Genomic DNA, 17,182 nt, shown 5'->3' with positions numbered 1-17,182 from the left:
CCCCTCGTCTACCATGGGTAGCACATCCGGCCTAGATAGGAATACACATGTCTCGTAACAAGTTTGAAAAGGAATATGAGGCAACACCGGACGTGGCCATCCACACCCACCTCCGCCTGTCAAGAATACAGCCCAGACCGATCCCAACGGAAAATTGCACACATACTAACATAACATGACAGTTCAACGCCCCCACCCATAGCTTTTGTAAATGCACACATTAGGAGTGAAGCTTGCAAGCCACCCATTCCAAAGAGAATGAACATAAGATGATACCGAAAAGTCGACACAACACCAACGCTGTGTTCGTACAGAGAGCGAGTGCATCTCGCTCCAAGAAAGAATCGCGTGTCAGACCGGCCAGCAGGTCCAAGATCATGTCATGATAGGATATCGTTACAGGCGCTCGCGCTGCTGGATCCGCTCCACGCGGTCAGCAACGGGTCGTCGCAGGCCCACGGAGGCCCAGAAGTCGTCAGAGACATCTTCCCTCCGTGCAAGTCTCTCCAGGAGGGCTCGCGCATCGCGGAGCTCCTGGTCCAGCGGCATCTCTTCGTCAGTGGTGGCACGTTCTTCGGCCGCTAGCTGCTCCTCCATCCGACGAGCGTGCTCAAAGGGCACTTCGCCGTAGAAGCTTCGCACGTAGCCCGTCGACTCCCGCGACTGCTCACGGATGACACGCGAGTAGAAACCTCGTGGGGGAGGCGGCCTGTTCGATGCGGTGCCCGCTGTGGGTCTTGGGCGCATCGAATTTGAATCGAGGATATCATCCTCTGCTTCTGTGTCGGACGCACTGTCATCTTCAGATGTGTCGCACGCGCGCAGAAAGTCAGCCGACCAGGATTGACGCCTCGAAGGTACCGTCAGGTGGGTCCGTGAAGAAGAGGCTGAATTCGAGTTGGAGCTTCCGGCGCGCGAACTAGGGTTGGAGAAGGAAGCAGATGCTGCGGCCGAGGCGAAGGAGGATTCTGCAGTGGGAGCCAGAGGATCGGGCGCGACGCTGGTGAGCATCGTTTCCCAGTGATCGTCGACTACCGGACTCATGCTGCGCTCGCGATCACCCAAGCCATCGAGGGTCGTAGCGGGGCTCCAGGACTCCCGCAAAGAGCTGGAAGGCAATGGACCATCTGCGATGGTGCGGCGACCCATTCGACGTAGTGGTGGGAAGCCTACTGCGTTGTCGCTGCTGTCCTCGTCTGCATCCGCCGGCACATGCCCAAAGGGAACAGGCGAGCGATTGCCGGACCGTCCGAGGGTGTGAGTCCGGGCAAGCCCATGTCGACGCAGGACCGGTCCGCTCCGCCGATGTTCGACATGTATGGCAGGGGCAAAGTTGGGGGTGAGTGCGGGCGTCGTGCGACGTTCGGCATCTGTCACGAGGCGGAAGTACGCGCGCGAAGACGAGCCATCGTCATGGGGCGTGAGCTCTTCGCGTCGCTGGAGGTTGCGCGCAGGGACGTTTGGCGCAGGCGGATAGGGTCTCGCAGGGCGCGTTGCGGATCGCAGCGTCTGCACGTCCAAGTCGCGCGACCTGGGCGAACGCGTGGGCCGGCGCCTTCTGATGGGCGACCGCGAAAGGCTGGCGGGGTCCTTGAGCGCATGCGATGGAGCCTCGGGGGACGGCGCGCGCCACACTGGAAGGCCCATTGTGTGCAGGGCAGCGGACGAAGGCAGAGGTAGACGGCGGGCGATGCGCGATGGGCGATGGGGGCAGATGCTGCTGTTGATGTGGCGACTCGGCGAGGTGCCTGAGGATGAAGACGGGGGCGGCGGGCGCGAGCCGAGCGGACCCTGCCTAAACAGTGAGGCTGAGGAAGAATGGTCGCAGTCGTGGGAGGAATGCAATGGCGCAATGTGCGCGCACGCCGGCTATGTATCGCACGGCGGGCGGGCAGTGGCTGGGAACGACACGACAGCGCACCAGATGGGCAGGATAGATGCTCGTCTCGGGCTGCGCGCTGTGTTGCTGTATCCTCTTGTTTGATGCTCGCTGACGGCCTGGGGCTGCGGAAATCACGTGACGGACCGCGCACTGGCCGCATCTTAATCCCCGAAAATGCCAAGCTGCGTCCTCGTCCACCGAAGCCTTCGACTCATCACCGTCTGCAGGACACTGTGACTCTTCGTTTCAAAACTCCCAAAACACCCCGCAACTGCCCACAAACGTCCATGTGGCTCTAGTCGTTCACAACCCGTGCCCATGATCCAGCCGGGGCTCGAGCGCATTGGCCGTCTGCTCCAGAACGTCCAGTTCCCCTGGAAAGCCGTACACGTCGCGGGGACTAACGGCAAAGGCTCAATATGTGGCTACACGAGCAACCTGTTGACGTGTAGAAATCTCAACAATGGCCGCTTCACATCGCCTCATATAGTCAACAGGTATGCTAATCACGTGATCGCCTGTCCCCGACCCTCCTCTTACCATGAATAGATGGGACTGTATCAACATCAACAACGAACCTGTTTCCGAGAAGGAATTTCTCAGGGTCGAGAATCATTACAAACAGCTAAGCGAGCGGGAGAACATCAACGCCTCGGAATTCGAGCTCCTCACCGCAACAGCCTTCACGCTTTTTAACGAGAAGAAGGTCGACGTTGGGATCATAGAGGTGGGCATGGGCGGCAAGCTCGATGCTACCAACATCTTGAACAACCAGGTCGTCTCAGTCATCTCCAAGATTGCTCGCGATCACCAAGGCTTTTTGGGCAACACGCTCGAAGAGATCGCGTCGCACAAAGCCGGTATACTGCGACCCAATGTCCCATTCATCGTCAACCCTATGAACGACTTCGGTGTGCACGAGGTCATCGAAGATTATGCGAAAGAGATTGGAGCCGGACCCCGACTCCTTGTGGACACTGTAGATCTCAGAGAGCATGTGTTCAACACTAGCTTTTGGCGCGACTTCGCCGATGGACTGCTGCCTTTTCAACGCGATAACGCCGTTTTGGCCTTTCTCGCATATATCGAAGTGCTCAAAAGCCTCAAGCTAAACTCAAACATGCATAAAGCCGTCCAGATGCTCAGCAAGATACGAAACAAGCAAACCCTGCCGGGACGCCAACAAAGGTTGTTCGTCCCCGTTGTATTTGGCAACAGGAAAGATGTTTTAGTCGATGGTGCTCATAACCCAGATGCGGCCGAAAGTCTGTTAGCATATGTGGAGAAGAACCTGAGGGCGAGACCGGCAAACAGTCCTAACAATGTGTACAACCCGCCAAACAAGGACAACACACATCACATAACGTGGGTTCTGGCAATGACAGAGGGAAAGGACCCTCGTCAAGTCCTGGAGACGCTGCTCAGGCCCGGAGACTATGTCCTCACTACGGATTTTGGTCCCGTGGACGGCATGCCCTGGGTGACACCCATGGGTCCCAAAGCGCTATTGAGTATCGCACACGAAGTCTGCCCTCGCATCAGAGGCTTAGCTATATCGAAGCGCGGTGTGTATCGGGCATTGTGCGCCGCCAAATACATCTCGAAATCCGCACACATCGTTTTGACGGGCAGCTTATATCTCGTTGGAGATTTTTTTCGCGAGCACCAAGTTGGGCAACGATGTTACAAGGACTCAGAGGAGTTTCCGAGTATACAAGAAATTGACCTAGAGGAGAGAGCCCGAGTGAATGAGTTCCTCGATGAAGCGGCACGAGGAGCAGATGAAGAGGTTTTCCAAGCGAATGGTGTTCGCAACTCGGTACGTATGACACTGTGATTATCGTCATGGGCGTTTTTACCTGTAGATTGCGGATCCAAAGATTTGAAAACACAGCATCTGCCTTTGGAAACTGAGTGTGAAGATGCCAGAAAGCTGCAACTAGAAATTTCAAAGCTGGAGAATGAGTTGCAGTCGTTCCAACGACGCAGTTCAGGAGTGTGTCAAGCATTCCATCCACGAAGAAGTTTTTCGAAGACTTTGAGGACATTCGGACACATCTAGAGAACCTACCGCCCAAGTCTTCGAAGGCCAGGATCAGCCAATACTTGACGCACAAAAGTTTGCGGAAATGAGCCGATGGAGAAGAGTTTCAAGCCTGTTGGCGATGCGCCCATAAGCGTCGCTGGAACTTCGGTACCACGACGTCTCCTCGTGGTTGGATTTGAATAAGCAACAACCCAATGAGACACACAAACGGAACGAGAAGCTCAACTTGTTTCGCTCTTAATCCAGGGATGATGATGGAATACGATCGGGATCTTGGAAAGATGTAGTGGAAAGGGGGGAGAAGGAGGCGGACAGGACTTGGACTAAGCCTGGGCACGCGCGAACTCGTCTTGAGATATTGGTTGCTGGATTAGTCCTTTACGGTTGGGTGTTTCGCAGCACAGCATCGGCGCCGTGGGTGGTTCCATCTCCAATCAACTTGGCGACATCGACGAGACGTTGGACACGACACTTCAGACAACGCAAAATAACACTCTTTGTTTCTGTACCGTGCCGGGCCAAAGGATGGTCAGAATAGACAACAAGGAGAAACGATTCGCACTGGCTATGAATGTACATGTCAGGCAACTGCTCGCCATAAAAATCTTACATTGGAGAGCAGCGCAAGCGCTTTACACGCACGATAGTCGAAGTCTCCGGCACATTCTTCGTCGATTCTTGTTTCTGCACAGATCCATCAGATAGAGGAAAATTTGCACAGACCTCGAATACGCAACACAACGGGGCTGCACACGACCACCCACCATCCCTAATCTCCCATCTCGACCTGGGGAGATCGATTGACCAATTGTGATCAGCATTGCATAGCGATCCGGCATTTCCGCCATACATTTCGGAATTTCCGGGTGCTCAAACACGTAGCCTATAGCGCCGAATTATGAAGCGGGCCGACCCTTGTCGGCGACAGGGTTTACAGCCGGAAATGTAGACCTTTTTGGCACTCAACCCCACCCCGCTCCTACCATGATCCCCCAAGACAATCTCGTTTGACGCGTTGCGTAGTTGTCGGTAACTGGATTCGGAACGTTTCGGTCGATTTTGCTGCGAGCCGGATCTTCCACGGCGATCATTTCAAGATGCGTTTAATGTGACTACATGCCCCGGGAGTTGAAGATCAGCTTCTCAACTGTGAGTAGACAAGAACAAAATGCTTTTCTTTTCGCTCGTTACGCTGTTCGGGGCTGTCGCTGCTGGGCAAGGCGCTGCAAGGCGCGACAACAGCAGCCTCGTAGTTACGAAAGTACCAGACCATGTCCGTCCCTACGTCGTCCGCGCATACACCCTCGATGGCGTCCGCATCGGCTCCCAGATCTACCGGTTCCCAGTCACGGGGCCTTCTTCTGACAATGCATTCACGCTAATCAGCACCGCTGCTCCCGCGAGCAGCGAGCTGGGTGTGCTTCCACACGTGTGTCTCACTCTCCAATCGACCCAGCCATACACATACTGACGGCCTAATCAGATCCACCAAGCCCACTACGAAAATTTCTACAACCTCCGCGGCCGCTTCGCCCTCTGGGCCTCCAAGGACAACGCGACCTCTGGCCGCATCTTCACACCCGGGGACTACGGCGCCGTACCCCACAACACCACGCACTCCTTCCAAATCCTCGACCCCTTCACCGAAATGGTCGGCGTAATTCAGCCCGGCGGCTTCGAAGAGTTGTTCTACTTCCTCGCCTCTGCGAACTACTCATCTTCGACATACGCGCCGTTCCCGCAGGGAAATTTCACTAGTCCCGGCGGAGACGCAGACACCATTAGCAAGTTGCAGCAATTCGATGTGTGGGCGCAGGTTCAGTTTACTCCGCCGATGAATTTCGATGCCAATGGGACGAGTGGGGATGGGGGTGCTGTTTGGAAGAACGGGGTTAATGAGTTGGCGAAGGATAGCGAGACGCCATTTTTTGTGGCGAAGGGGTATGGGCCTAAGGTACTTTCTTCCTCTGCGGACAAAACGAGTTACTACGTCGTAGAGCCGTTTATCACGGCCACGCAGTCCGATGGCAACTTCACCGAGGGCACGATTACGTTGTCCCAACTTCCTCCCTCCTCTCAGCCCCAGGAGTGGTCGCTGCCGGGTCACACAGCGCTGGAGGTGGTAGATGGGTTAGTCTGCGTGAAGGTGCAGGGGTACGAGGAGGAACTGAGTTTGAGTGTGGGCGACGTGGTGTTTGTTCCAGGAAATACTACGTGGAGCTTTTGGGGGGAGGCTGCGTATTCGAAGGTGCTGTATGTGGGACAGGGGAGGGAGACATTGGATGCGAAGTTGAGGGCGGAAGGGAGGCAGTGGGAGAGTGTGGTGTGGCCGGCGTAGGGGTTGCAATGTTGAGGCAGGAAAGGTGGTGCAGGTAGGCACGGAGGGTGGAGTCCGAGATACTGTGGATATTACCAAAAACAGGTGCATATCGTGAGCAGAACAACTATCTAAATGCTTCGTACGGATAATTTTGGAAGCCACCTTGGTCAGACGAGAGGGCGTAGAACGACGTACGGTGAGTGCTCTGACACATTGCTCAACTGTCCGTCTATTTCTAATATGCTGATGTGTCCCTAAGAATAAGGCTCGATCTAGGCACAACGGACGGATTTCGTAGCCTTGATCACGCGTTTCAATTTGGTTTTCATATGCACTGTCCCGTCCACTATCGCTCTACATTATGCAATAGTGTGAAACTATTCCTTTGTCACGCAATTGGCTTTGGATATGTATCAAGATTCTGCACTTCACTGAAAAATAGCTCCAAAGCGCTCTTGATTGGGAATTGTTTGTCGATCAATGGTAGGCTATGCTGAAGGAACTGCTTGGGCCAGACACTAATTCAGAATAAGTGAAATTATCCGACACAGACGAGGGCAGGCACTTTGGTATCCTATTGAGCTCCCTGGATTCCGTTGCGCTGTGGCTTGCAAAAGCACGCGGAGACTCATCAGATCGACATAGTGGCGCTAGTAAGGTTCGAGAATAAAGCAAGTAAGCCATGCCTCTATCTGACGGTTCAGCGCCCCAAGCACTCGAGTAGTTCTTCGTGGAAGGCGTTCGTTTGAAAGTTGTTCCTTTGGGGACAATCACCAATGCCCAGGCCCAGGCCTTTGCAGTTAGCTCCAATACGGCATTAGTATGGCTTCTATCTGTTTCGCACGCATTCCACCGTACCCAAAAAAAATCTCAATACTTTCATACTTTTCCGCAACCGATCTATCACCGAGAGCGCGTGTGCAGTAAATAACAGGAACGGCAGGTCCTCAGAAAGCGCCACTGCTCAGGTACATCGCTTGAATCTCATCACTTCTTTATTTTCTGGTATGCGTTACAAGCAACACATAAATAGCCAGAGCTTGAAGTGCTCTTTTGCTACGTTTCGCAGCACCCTTGCCGTGCAGGGCACGTCCGGCCTCATGACTGTCAAGGTTGGCCCTGATAGTAAGACCCATACGCTTCACACAGACATGCTCGCCCATCACCCAGAATACCTCGACAAAGCTCTCAAGTGCCTGTGAAAGGAAGCAGGAGATCGGGCTGTGAATTTGCCGTTGTTCAAAATAAACGCAACGACCTTTGAGCTGTTTTTTAACCGGATACAGAACGGGATGATATATACAACCGCCGCACGAGAAGCCAATCGATCTAATTGGAGTGACATGTCCCCCGCCGGTATAGAGGACTGGAGGGCCTGAATGATTTTGACGCGGCATGCGTCATTCTGCTCAAGGCGTGGACCTTTGGCGACTGCCTCCTAGTGCCAGAGTTCAGGAGGGCGATTACTCTTTACTACGTCGTGTACATCATCGCCAATGCGCCTGCAATGTTCCAGAACGTACGTACGCGCTCGATATGATCCCCGAGACGAACGAAGTTCACCCAATGCTGGAGGTGCTTCTCGCTACACATTGCCATTGATGGGAATACTTCAAAAACACATATCTAGATGAGGAGCTTTGGTGAAAATTGCCCGTCGGATCTATTTGACGGGGTTTCCCGTGCCTTTTCTACCGGGAAGGACAAGAATGAACTAGATCCATGTGATTATCAAAATCCCCACCACTGAAGGTGACCGTCAGGCCTGCTATGGGCGGGACCGGCAGCCGACGGATGTGCCTGACGGGTTGTGACGGTTGTGCTGATCTAAACAGGCAAAGCTAAGGAGGCTCTGCGGAAATTTACGATGCCCAGTGCACGCGTGGAAGCTGTTCTTAGGGAGCATGGACTCGACCTCCACAGTACGATATCTCGACTTCTAGGAAATCATACTCATCATATGGTATGCGGGTGTTCAAGGTCGTACCGTTCATGGAATTTCATTGTTAAATCGTGTGTAATACATGTTCAGAACCGCTCTCCGTAGTAGTTGTTCTTCACGAGACGGTGAATTACCCATTGTAGAGAATGAGTTCTACAGAAGTCGCAGAGCTTAGTTGAGGTATGAAAAATGCGAATACAAGTAGTTGTAATGATATTCTTTGTGACATCCATACACAAATTAATGATAGCCAATCCACTAGTCTTAAGTCGTGACCTGTGGTGAAGTGGCAGCATCTGAAGATTGTAAATTTGCTAAGAATGTTGCTCAACACGAGCGCATGTGAATATCTCATAGGAAATGAGACCGCAGATTGAGGCGCTACAGGCATGCGCAAGTGGGATATAAGACGATCTTGGCGACTTTGATCTATCCTAGGTTCCTTCAATACCTCAAACGTGAGAAACAGGACACGAGATTGGTCACTCTGCAGCTTCAACCTATGTCCTGACGCACTCATTGCTATGAGCGGAGGACGAAAGGATTGCTCTGTGGCGAAAAACAGCAATCGATCGGTGATTCTCCATGAGCAATCCACAGTCCAGCATGAGCTAGATAAGATAAAAAGGGTCCTCCAGTGATCATGAATGTGTTCGGTCTCAGCTCACTGATCGTAAGTTGCCTTAAACTGTCCAATGCCAAGTAGGGAATATCACTTGTGAACCTGGCTACGCAATGCATTGCACCAGCCAATTCCCCATGCACTGGCCAATGCTGTACCTTCAATATGAAAAAAGGCTAAGCTGAATAGGGCGTTAAGTTGGTAATAATCAATATAAACACTGCAGACAGCACCATATATAATACGCATACTGGCACCTGTCCCGCATTCTCTGGAAAAGCGCATGTATCGGTGTGGTTAAGTTATAGTTACCTCTTTGAAGTAAGGTGATTGTGAACGATGGCAGAGTACTGTCCGGTGTACTCGGCCTTCAGGCTCATTTGGGCTGCGAGTTATGCGGGAAAGCTCAGCCATGATTCTCTGGAGAGAGTTAGAAACGAAACAAACTCACCCAGTAACTCGTCTATGATCATTGATGGGTCATAGTTTCGGCTAGCGAGCGCTAAAAAGGGTTTTGTCTATCAATATCTACGTTCAGTTTCCTCCTAGCGACACCATATTCTCTCACAGTGGAGGCTGATGCAAGGTCGCACCTTCGCCTTTCAAGACAATTGTATTCATATTTTTTCTAGCCAAAAATGCATCGATTATAAATTGCGCATATTGTCGAGGCAACAATTTGCGCGCTAATTGAAGACAGAGATGATACAACAAAAAATAATCTTCAATCGGACCACAGTGCTCAACCAGAAAAAGTCGTCATGTCTAAGAAGTAGCCACCTCCGCTTTAACACGTTACGATGCTTCCTTATCCAGAGATACATCAGTTTATGTTGTTCAGCACCCTTGCCGAACAGGGCCTCGAGTCTCTTGTTACCGTCGAAGTCGGCTCGGACCACAAATCTTACTTCGTGTACAAAGAACTCCCCGCGTATTACTCAGTCTATTCCGTTGCTTGTCTGGATTGCAGAAACCCGATATGGACAGAGGCTGAAGATTGCTGCGTGCTATTAGACTGTCGAAACCCGTGCCTTCGACATCTTCGTCAATTGGATTTACGGCAAGAAGAAAACGGTCAAGTATCTTTACGACGCTGGAGACAGTCATGAGCATAGCTGGGATCTAATTTCCTGCGGACTATCGATAAAAGGAGCCCCCACGCTATGGGATCGATTACTTGTCCGCACAGACCTCGAAAATGCTACCAGCATCCCGCTCGTTGACCACTTCATGGAACACTCGCCAACACCGTGCACTGTTCAGCATGTTGACTACGCCCGCGACATGCTTTTAGAGCAAATTTCTATCCTCCAATTGATGGCAGATGTTGTGATTGCGCTGTCTATTCGGGGTTCCAGTGGAGCTTCGCCTGTCATTCGCGGTGGGATGAATAAAGGGTGATATATCGGGTTTCTGGGAGCGTGATTCGGACAGCAAAAGGACTACTAGTAAAAGGTTGAATGGATGGGAGCTACCTATTGCCCTAATGTTCGTTACACTAGGTAGAATGTACGATTAAAGAAGGCGAAGGGAAGGGTATCCATGCTCGGTATCTTCCGTACAGTTTTTGGTGAAATGTATATGTAAAATAGTACCGCGATAAGAGGATGATAGGATGAGCGAAAGAGCCATAGGAGAGAAGTCGGAACTCGTGGCACGATCTCGTGCTCTCGAAATCATCCCTTCATAGAACTCCTGCCTCCCGATCCCATGCTGTGAATTCTTCACCGTCCTCTGTGAGCGTTTCATGAGGTCAGACTATTGCTCCCAGACACTCGATGGCTCAAACGGTCGATACGGCCATGCTTCGCATGGATGTTATGAGACCGAATACAATTGGACAGGGACAGGCTGGCTTTCAGGCTTTCACTTGGGCATAGCCCCCGGACATCACCCGCCTAGAGCCGCGTTCACACGAGATTGCTCATCCCACCTCTCGATCCCGGCGCCTCGACTCCGAAGAGAATAACGACACATTGTGATTATGCAGATAAAATGTACGAGTATGGCGTTCGAGGTATACCTCCATTCAACATGAGGGTTTATCGCCTCGATTGCTAGCAGTAATCGGCACGATTGTTCAATGGCACTCACTATAGAAGATTTGCGTACATTAAGGGTCCGCTCAAGAATATTTTACCGAGTATCGATGGTTTTGGTAGGTACCTACGTACCGGGTACCTATGAGTGCCGCAAGGGCGGTGCGAGGTTCACTGTTTACACTGAGCACTCCGTTTGTGGAAGCTGTGGTTGCGATGTGTTAGCAAAAGGCATAAACAATGGTAAAAATGGTGAGATTTTTCTCTTTACCCCAGACTCGTGATATTCTCGAGCTTGCGAAATATGGTTCCAAGGTTTCCCAGCAGTCATGCGAAGATCGGAGTTACGAGGGCGCTCTTTCCTTCTTCTCATCATTCGATCATTCGAAACGGTCTTGGTGCTCCTTCCTTGATACTACCTCCAGAGTTGCGCAGCACGGCCGAGCTTGTCTTTCTCCCTCTTCTCTTTCCGTCGCCACCCCACCACTGTTATACTCTGTCGTTCTCCAGCAATAACCTATTGTGTCCGGCTTCAGCTTGACGCAATCGGCCGCACTCATGGCAACGGAGTCGCCAGTCCTAGGGTAACCAGACAAAGGCTTGCAAATTAGGGAGCTGCTAAGTCTTTAGTCTCATCCTTGAGATTGGCCCAGATGCTACGTACACAAAGCTCTCTTGAAGCACAATCCAGATTCCTTCAAGAAAGCCTTGACTGGGATCTGGAATGAGGCACAAGAAGGCATGATGTAACTCAGTGATGTAGAGACTGAGCCCTGTAAATGTCAGCTTCCAGTAGGAAATATGCGCGTTGCACCAATAGAGCATTTAGTTGAGATCTTCGTCCAATAGCTTTATATCAAGAAACTCGTCGAAGCCGAGCAATGAGAGATGAATGACTGCATGTACTGCGACGCTGGAGATGCTCATCGCCGCGACCTTACGCAATGTCTTCTAGCCCTTAAGGCATATGTCCTTGAAGATAGGCTAACCCCCGACTGCTCTCGACGACAGGCTAGCGACCTTGCTATTGTCTTGCTCCGCTGCGGAAAGTTGTGCTGTCATACTTCTTCGAGATGATTATCTATGCATTCAAGCATATTCCGTCGCACAAGCCAATCCTACAACACCTCTTATATGAACGTTGTAATGCGACCAGGGACAATGCGGAGGACATCGAGAAGCATGTGAAAGTCCAAGGTGTATGCATCGGTTTCGGGAGCTCGTGGAGGAGCACAAGACCAGGGAGGCGGTAAACCTGTCAGCAATCCCCGCCGGTGCTATCGCGACCATACCGATAGCGAAGCAGAGTGATGTGGACTACGGCATATGACATGCAATGAGAAGACGGAGCTCGGTCATCATCCGAAACTCCACTGAGGGTACGGTCAGTTCGAGCCGGCCTTCAGCGCTCCTTTCGGGTGTCACGCATCTGATATCGACGTGGGCCAAATGATCACAACAGTCAAATAGCATCCAGGATATGTTCGTGGACGAACAACATCGCGCATACAAGATACGGTTTCCAATAACACGGATTCAATTTTGAAAATTGATAGATTCGTTCCTCGTGAGCTTGAGCACTTCAAGCAAGCAGCATAACTGCGTTCCCACAGACCCGTCGAAAGTCGTCGAGAAGAAAAGGAAATTACAACTTGTATACACACGCACGCGCTTGACACCGCAACCGTCCAGAAATATCCGATGCGCTTCATCGCTGACAAGGGTACCGTGAAGAACGCCACCGCACAGACCTATCAAAGAAAGTTACGCGCGACGCTTAAGCGGGCTTGCCCTTGGGGCCTAGAACGTCATCAACGAGACCGCCCCAAATCTGGCGCGCCATCGAGGCACCCTCCTCTACGGGGCGCTTGAGCTTGCTCGCAACCTCGAAAGCCATGCCCTGGAAATCGATGGTGTTGTTGTCGTGGACTTCAGACATGGCAGCGGGGGCGTGGACGTGTGCGGACACGGTGTGGATCATGGGGAGCCTCGTAGAGTACTAGGATCTGTTAGCATTTCCAGTCCTATGGTATAGGATGCCACAGGAGGTGCTCACCTCCTCCTCTGCCTCCGCGGCCTCGATCGCAGACGCGAACGTGTAGCTCGGATTCGGCGTGGTGGTTGTGGGGAGAATGGGTACCCGGATACCGACGGGGGAACTTCCGAGATCAGGGTCGAAGTCGGGGATGAAGGCGAAGTCGATCGTGGAGCTGTCGTTGGGTGACTTCATTTCGCGGCTTGTGTTGAAGTGGCGGAAGGAGTGGCCGGTGACGGGCGCGCCTACGAGCGGTCGTTTTGAGTCGTTGCCCGCGGTGCTGAAGGTGCGAGCGCCGTTTGTGAGTTCGTGTGCGGAGAGACGGGATTGAAGCTATGGCGATCACGTTAGGAGGGCTCTTTGCATAAGCGTGGTGAGCTATGAGCGTACCTCTACCTTGGAGCCGGTGGTGGGGAGCTTGAGCACCTGGCACTCGTAGCGCAGACCAGCGAGGCTCTGGGGATGGTTCATTGCGGGACGCTCAGAGGTGAGGAGATTTGAGTAGGTTGCGGGACCCGTCATGTGGAGGCTGCGGCTCTGCTTGCTGCCAGCAGCCTTGAAGGCGCGAGACGAGAGACGTGCGGCCTGCATGTTGAAGTAGTTGTCTAGGATGGATCGACGTGACGAGGAGCTAACTCAACGACGAGAGAAGACGAGTTGGGCGATTACTATGAGATTAAATATAAGATAACAAGGAATGGGCGGATTCTGGTTGCTTGCTTCGGCAGTCCCCGGAGTCCGCTGGTCACTGATTGATCGAGAGGAATGTGTGTGTTGAGGCAATGGGACCGCAACCTTGCAGCTTAGAGCTCGCGGATATATACGACGCACTCGGGAAGGCGGTCAAGCTTTTGGGATTTGTACAGAATCCGTGCTGAGGCGCGGCATGCACAATTCGAAGCCGCCCACAAATATACTCACACAATTGGAGCCGTAAGGGGCCTGGCTGATGCTGTCGCGCAGTTCAACCATTGTACGGCGGCCAGATCAGGACATTCCCGCGGGAAGGACACCGCAATCGCCCTGCCGCGGGAGCGGTCCCGACCCATTCACACAGGGGCTTCCCCGCACTGGAAACGATCGTCGCGTGACAATGTGTAGTGCAACGGGTCTGCTTCCGACTCGATTTCGGGTCCACGATACAAAACTTGACCAGACGAACGGTGTTGCGGACACATGGTGCGGACTTCGGTGGAGTGATGAGCACCTCATCACCTGATATCCTTCCAAAGCAACCCAGAGTCGGTGTGTCGCATGCGGCACCACAGTCATGCACAGGCGCATTGGCTCCCGCCCTGGTAGCGACATCGGGAAGCAAGGGCCGTGCGTCTTGTGCCTGATCGGTTCTCCGCCTGGAGTGCATGCGCAGAGTCCGAAACATGACACGGAGACTTTCTGACTGAGATAAGCCGGCGGGGTTTCGACATCATGGGGTGCTGTTGGAATAGACGTGGTATTTAGAACCGTTCAACGAGGGCTAAGGTCGCGCTTTGCAGTGACTGTTCCAAGCGTGCACTAGGGTGCTCGCAAGGTCCTCTCCTTCCGGTTAAGTCAAGTCCATGCGCTTGTAGGTCTCGAAAACCCAGGTTTCTCGTTAGAACAATATCGTTTGCGATATATACGACAAACTTTACAATTTTGCCATCAAATTAGTTGAAGTTCATCGGCTCAATGGTCTAGTGGTATGATTGTCGCTTCGGGATTTTACGCCTGGATCAATTAGGTCTATAATGTGACAGGCCCCGGGTTCGAATCCCGGTTGAGCCCGATTTGTTTTGCTCTTACCTTTTGCTTGTGCAGCATCCTTAGCACGCTAATCTTTTTGGCTTCTAGTCGACTCTCGATATTGCTTCTTGACTGCATCATAACATCTCCCCAGAAGAAGGGATCGAAGTATCGAGGCTGTTGCTTCCGTGCTGATGATCGTCGAGCGTAACTTGCAATGATGTATGCCCTCAATGTCGAGGTTTCAAGACTTGGCAAAATATGCGTGTAACCACTTTGCAATCTTTCTGGCCCTTAAGGAAGGACTCAGTGTCGAAGGAAAGACTTGGTCCATGCCGAGATGTGCGAGAGCCAATCGTGGATCTCTAGCCTGCTGTTTATTGAGATGAAGCGGAGATAGCCACGAGAAACATGAGATACATTATGTCTCGTGTATAGTACATAGAATACATCAGTATTCGAGCGCACACGACGCCTTGCCGAACGAGAAGTATATGAACCGTATCAGGTTAGCTCCAAGCAAAGAGATCTTTGCACTAACCACCTTAGGCATGAACTCACGCGCCCCTTGGTCGATCTCTGCGCCTCAGTGAGCGACCTACAAACGCGCTCGAATGCTTTACGAGGTTCGGGCTGTTGCCAATAAAGGCTTCGGACTCTTTTCCAAACATACTATACCGCGGGGGACGCGGATCCTCGCCGAGAAGCCGCTCATTGCACTGCGACCGGGGCAGCGACCGAGTGACATCCTCAGCTATGCGAAGCAGTTAGATAGCAAAAGCCGGGAGAAGCTTTTAGGACTGAGCTGGCATCCTGGAAATGGTATCCAGAGGCTGGGAAGATGGTGCGAAGCATTGGGTTGGGTGGTGAGAGATCGAGTGACGATAAGTCATACTATTTCGCGAAGAGAAGAAGATGGCATTGAGAAATCATCGCCAAACGGTTATGGGCGCTTGAGCGAGATGGCGAGAGGTTTAGATGAGGCCTTCCGGATATTGAGCATTTTCCGGAGCAACTCATTCAATCTAGCTTCATCAGCAACTCTTTTATCGCAGATACCTCTCCCAAGACTGTCAAGGTCAACAGACTCAAATACCTCACTAGAAACTCCAGCAACACATGCAGCGGCCTGCAGCACCAATCCGGCACCAAATACAAGAATGCCATCGCCCTCGCCAGTATTTGAACTCGCTCTCTTTCCAGCCATCGCACGTATCAATCACTCGTGTCATCCGAACGCGCAGGCAAATTATCATCCAATGCATCAGACTTTCAATATTCATGCCACAAGAAACATACCCGCAGGCGAGGAAGTCAGCATCAACTACCTTCCCGAGCACGGCCAGTTGCGGGATCAACGCGTCGCGAAGCTCGAGGAAGGCTATGGGTTTACGTGCAACTGCCCTGCTTGCAACATCGACACAAAGGAAGGACAGCAAGTAGAGAAGAGGCGGAAGGACATGCAAAACAGTATGAAGAAGACCAAAGCGTTGTTCGCGGACAGTACGAGTGCGACAGAAACGGCCAATGCGGGATACGGCGCAGATGGCATGCAGGAAAGACTTCCCAACGCACTTTCGGATGAGGAACAGCAGCAGATAGATGCACTGAGAATGATGCCCGAGAAGGATCGCCAGACTCGGCTCCGAGACCGCGAGCTCGAGGTCCTCAACGCAATGATTGCTATGTACCAGGCGGAAGGCATAGTTGGACGCGAAGTGGCGAGTATGTACTACTGTATTGCAAGACTGCAGCAGAGCACCGGTTCTTATGATGCAGCGGTGGCTACCGCAGATGCGGGATTAAAGCTTGAAAAGGCTTGCCTAGGGACGGATCATCCGGCATATCTCGAAGCGCTGTCCTTTGTTGAAGGTATCTCAAAAATGTCGCTAGCTTCCACTCGATATCAATCCGGAGTGCTTGCTGCGGTTGAATGCGATCATTCGCAAGAGACAGACACGGCCACCCGCAACGGAACGAAGCTGGATGGTACGATCGCTGCGGGAGAGAAATCCTGCGAAGCGATAGATGGATCGAGATAACCTGCCCGCGCGTACATATGCCGTTTGTATACGTGGATACAGATCCGATGCCCCAACCATGCTATAATAAGAAGCAACAGTCAAGAATGGGTGAAATGTTTCGAGAAGCCGTTCCTAATAACGCATAGAAGAGGATTTTTGGGCTGTTGTAGAGCCACAAAAGCCTGAGCCTCGGCCGCGCTCCCCCAACGCTTTTTCTTGCTTGCCTATGCGAACGACAGTAGGAAGAGATTACGAGGCAATTCTAATTGTAATCTCATGCATTGTTTTACATAAACAAAGCGCCTAACACTGCGTCTTTACTCGCCCAATGCCCGGAAGAACGTCCAATTGGAGCATGGTTTCGGCGATCATTTTCGGAGATCATCAGATAAGATCATCAGATAAGATTAGATTGGACTCTCCACCCCATTCTATCGTGCATTGCATCAATGTCAAGGCCTTCTACTGCAGATCATCCGAAGTCGGTGAACAAAATCTGCTTCCTTGTGATGAGCAAATCTGCGCGACGCCGACCGCCAGAATGGG

At 52.1% G+C, this 17,182-nt stretch overlaps 5 protein-coding genes and 1 non-coding gene across 6 annotated transcripts; 4 read left to right on the top strand and 2 right to left on the bottom strand.

Annotated features, from left to right (window-relative positions):
• Positions 1-396: 396 nt before the first annotated feature.
• Positions 397-1,647, bottom strand: N0V89_002576 (uncharacterized protein; the record flags this gene model as incomplete). Its single annotated transcript, XM_056211384.1, has 1 exon — positions 397-1,647. The coding sequence occupies one exon, from the start codon at positions 1,645-1,647 to the stop codon at positions 397-399; it is 1,251 nt and encodes a 416-aa protein (XP_056074857.1).
• Positions 1,648-2,423: 776 nt separating this feature from the next.
• On the top strand, positions 2,424-4,015 carry FOL3 (folylpolyglutamate synthase; the record flags this gene model as incomplete). The annotated part of the gene is made up of 2 exons (XM_056211383.1): positions 2,424-3,701; positions 3,872-4,015. The coding sequence occupies 2 exons, from the start codon at positions 2,424-2,426 to the stop codon at positions 4,013-4,015; spliced, it is 1,422 nt and encodes a 473-aa protein (XP_056074856.1).
• A 1,082-nt stretch (positions 4,016-5,097) lies between these two features.
• On the top strand, positions 5,098-6,267 carry N0V89_002574 (uncharacterized protein; the record flags this gene model as incomplete). The annotated part of the gene is made up of 2 exons (XM_056211382.1): positions 5,098-5,358; positions 5,413-6,267. 2 exons carry the CDS (start codon positions 5,098-5,100, stop codon positions 6,265-6,267), a joined length of 1,116 nt encoding a protein of 371 aa, XP_056074855.1.
• Positions 6,268-12,629: 6,362 nt separating this feature from the next.
• On the bottom strand, positions 12,630-13,478 carry N0V89_002573 (uncharacterized protein; the record flags this gene model as incomplete). Its single annotated transcript, XM_056211381.1, has 3 exons — positions 12,630-12,851; positions 12,909-13,220; positions 13,278-13,478. The coding sequence occupies 3 exons, from the start codon at positions 13,476-13,478 to the stop codon at positions 12,630-12,632; spliced, it is 735 nt and encodes a 244-aa protein (XP_056074854.1).
• A 1,074-nt stretch (positions 13,479-14,552) lies between these two features.
• N0V89_002572 lies at positions 14,553-14,654 on the top strand. The gene has a single exon. It is a non-coding gene; the product is annotated as a tRNA-Pro (tRNA).
• A 1,217-nt stretch (positions 14,655-15,871) lies between these two features.
• On the top strand, positions 15,872-16,654 carry N0V89_002571 (uncharacterized protein; the record flags this gene model as incomplete). Its single annotated transcript, XM_056211380.1, has 1 exon — positions 15,872-16,654. The coding sequence occupies one exon, from the start codon at positions 15,872-15,874 to the stop codon at positions 16,652-16,654; it is 783 nt and encodes a 260-aa protein (XP_056074853.1).
• Positions 16,655-17,182: the final 528 nt, after the last annotated feature.

Source organism: Didymosphaeria variabile (assembly GCF_027946475.1).
Source record: "Didymosphaeria variabile strain IMI 356815 chromosome Unknown scaffold_2, whole genome shotgun sequence".
NCBI lineage: Eukaryota > Fungi > Ascomycota > Dothideomycetes > Pleosporales > Didymosphaeriaceae > Didymosphaeria > Didymosphaeria variabile.
This window is presented reverse-complemented; position numbering and strand designations above follow the sequence as displayed.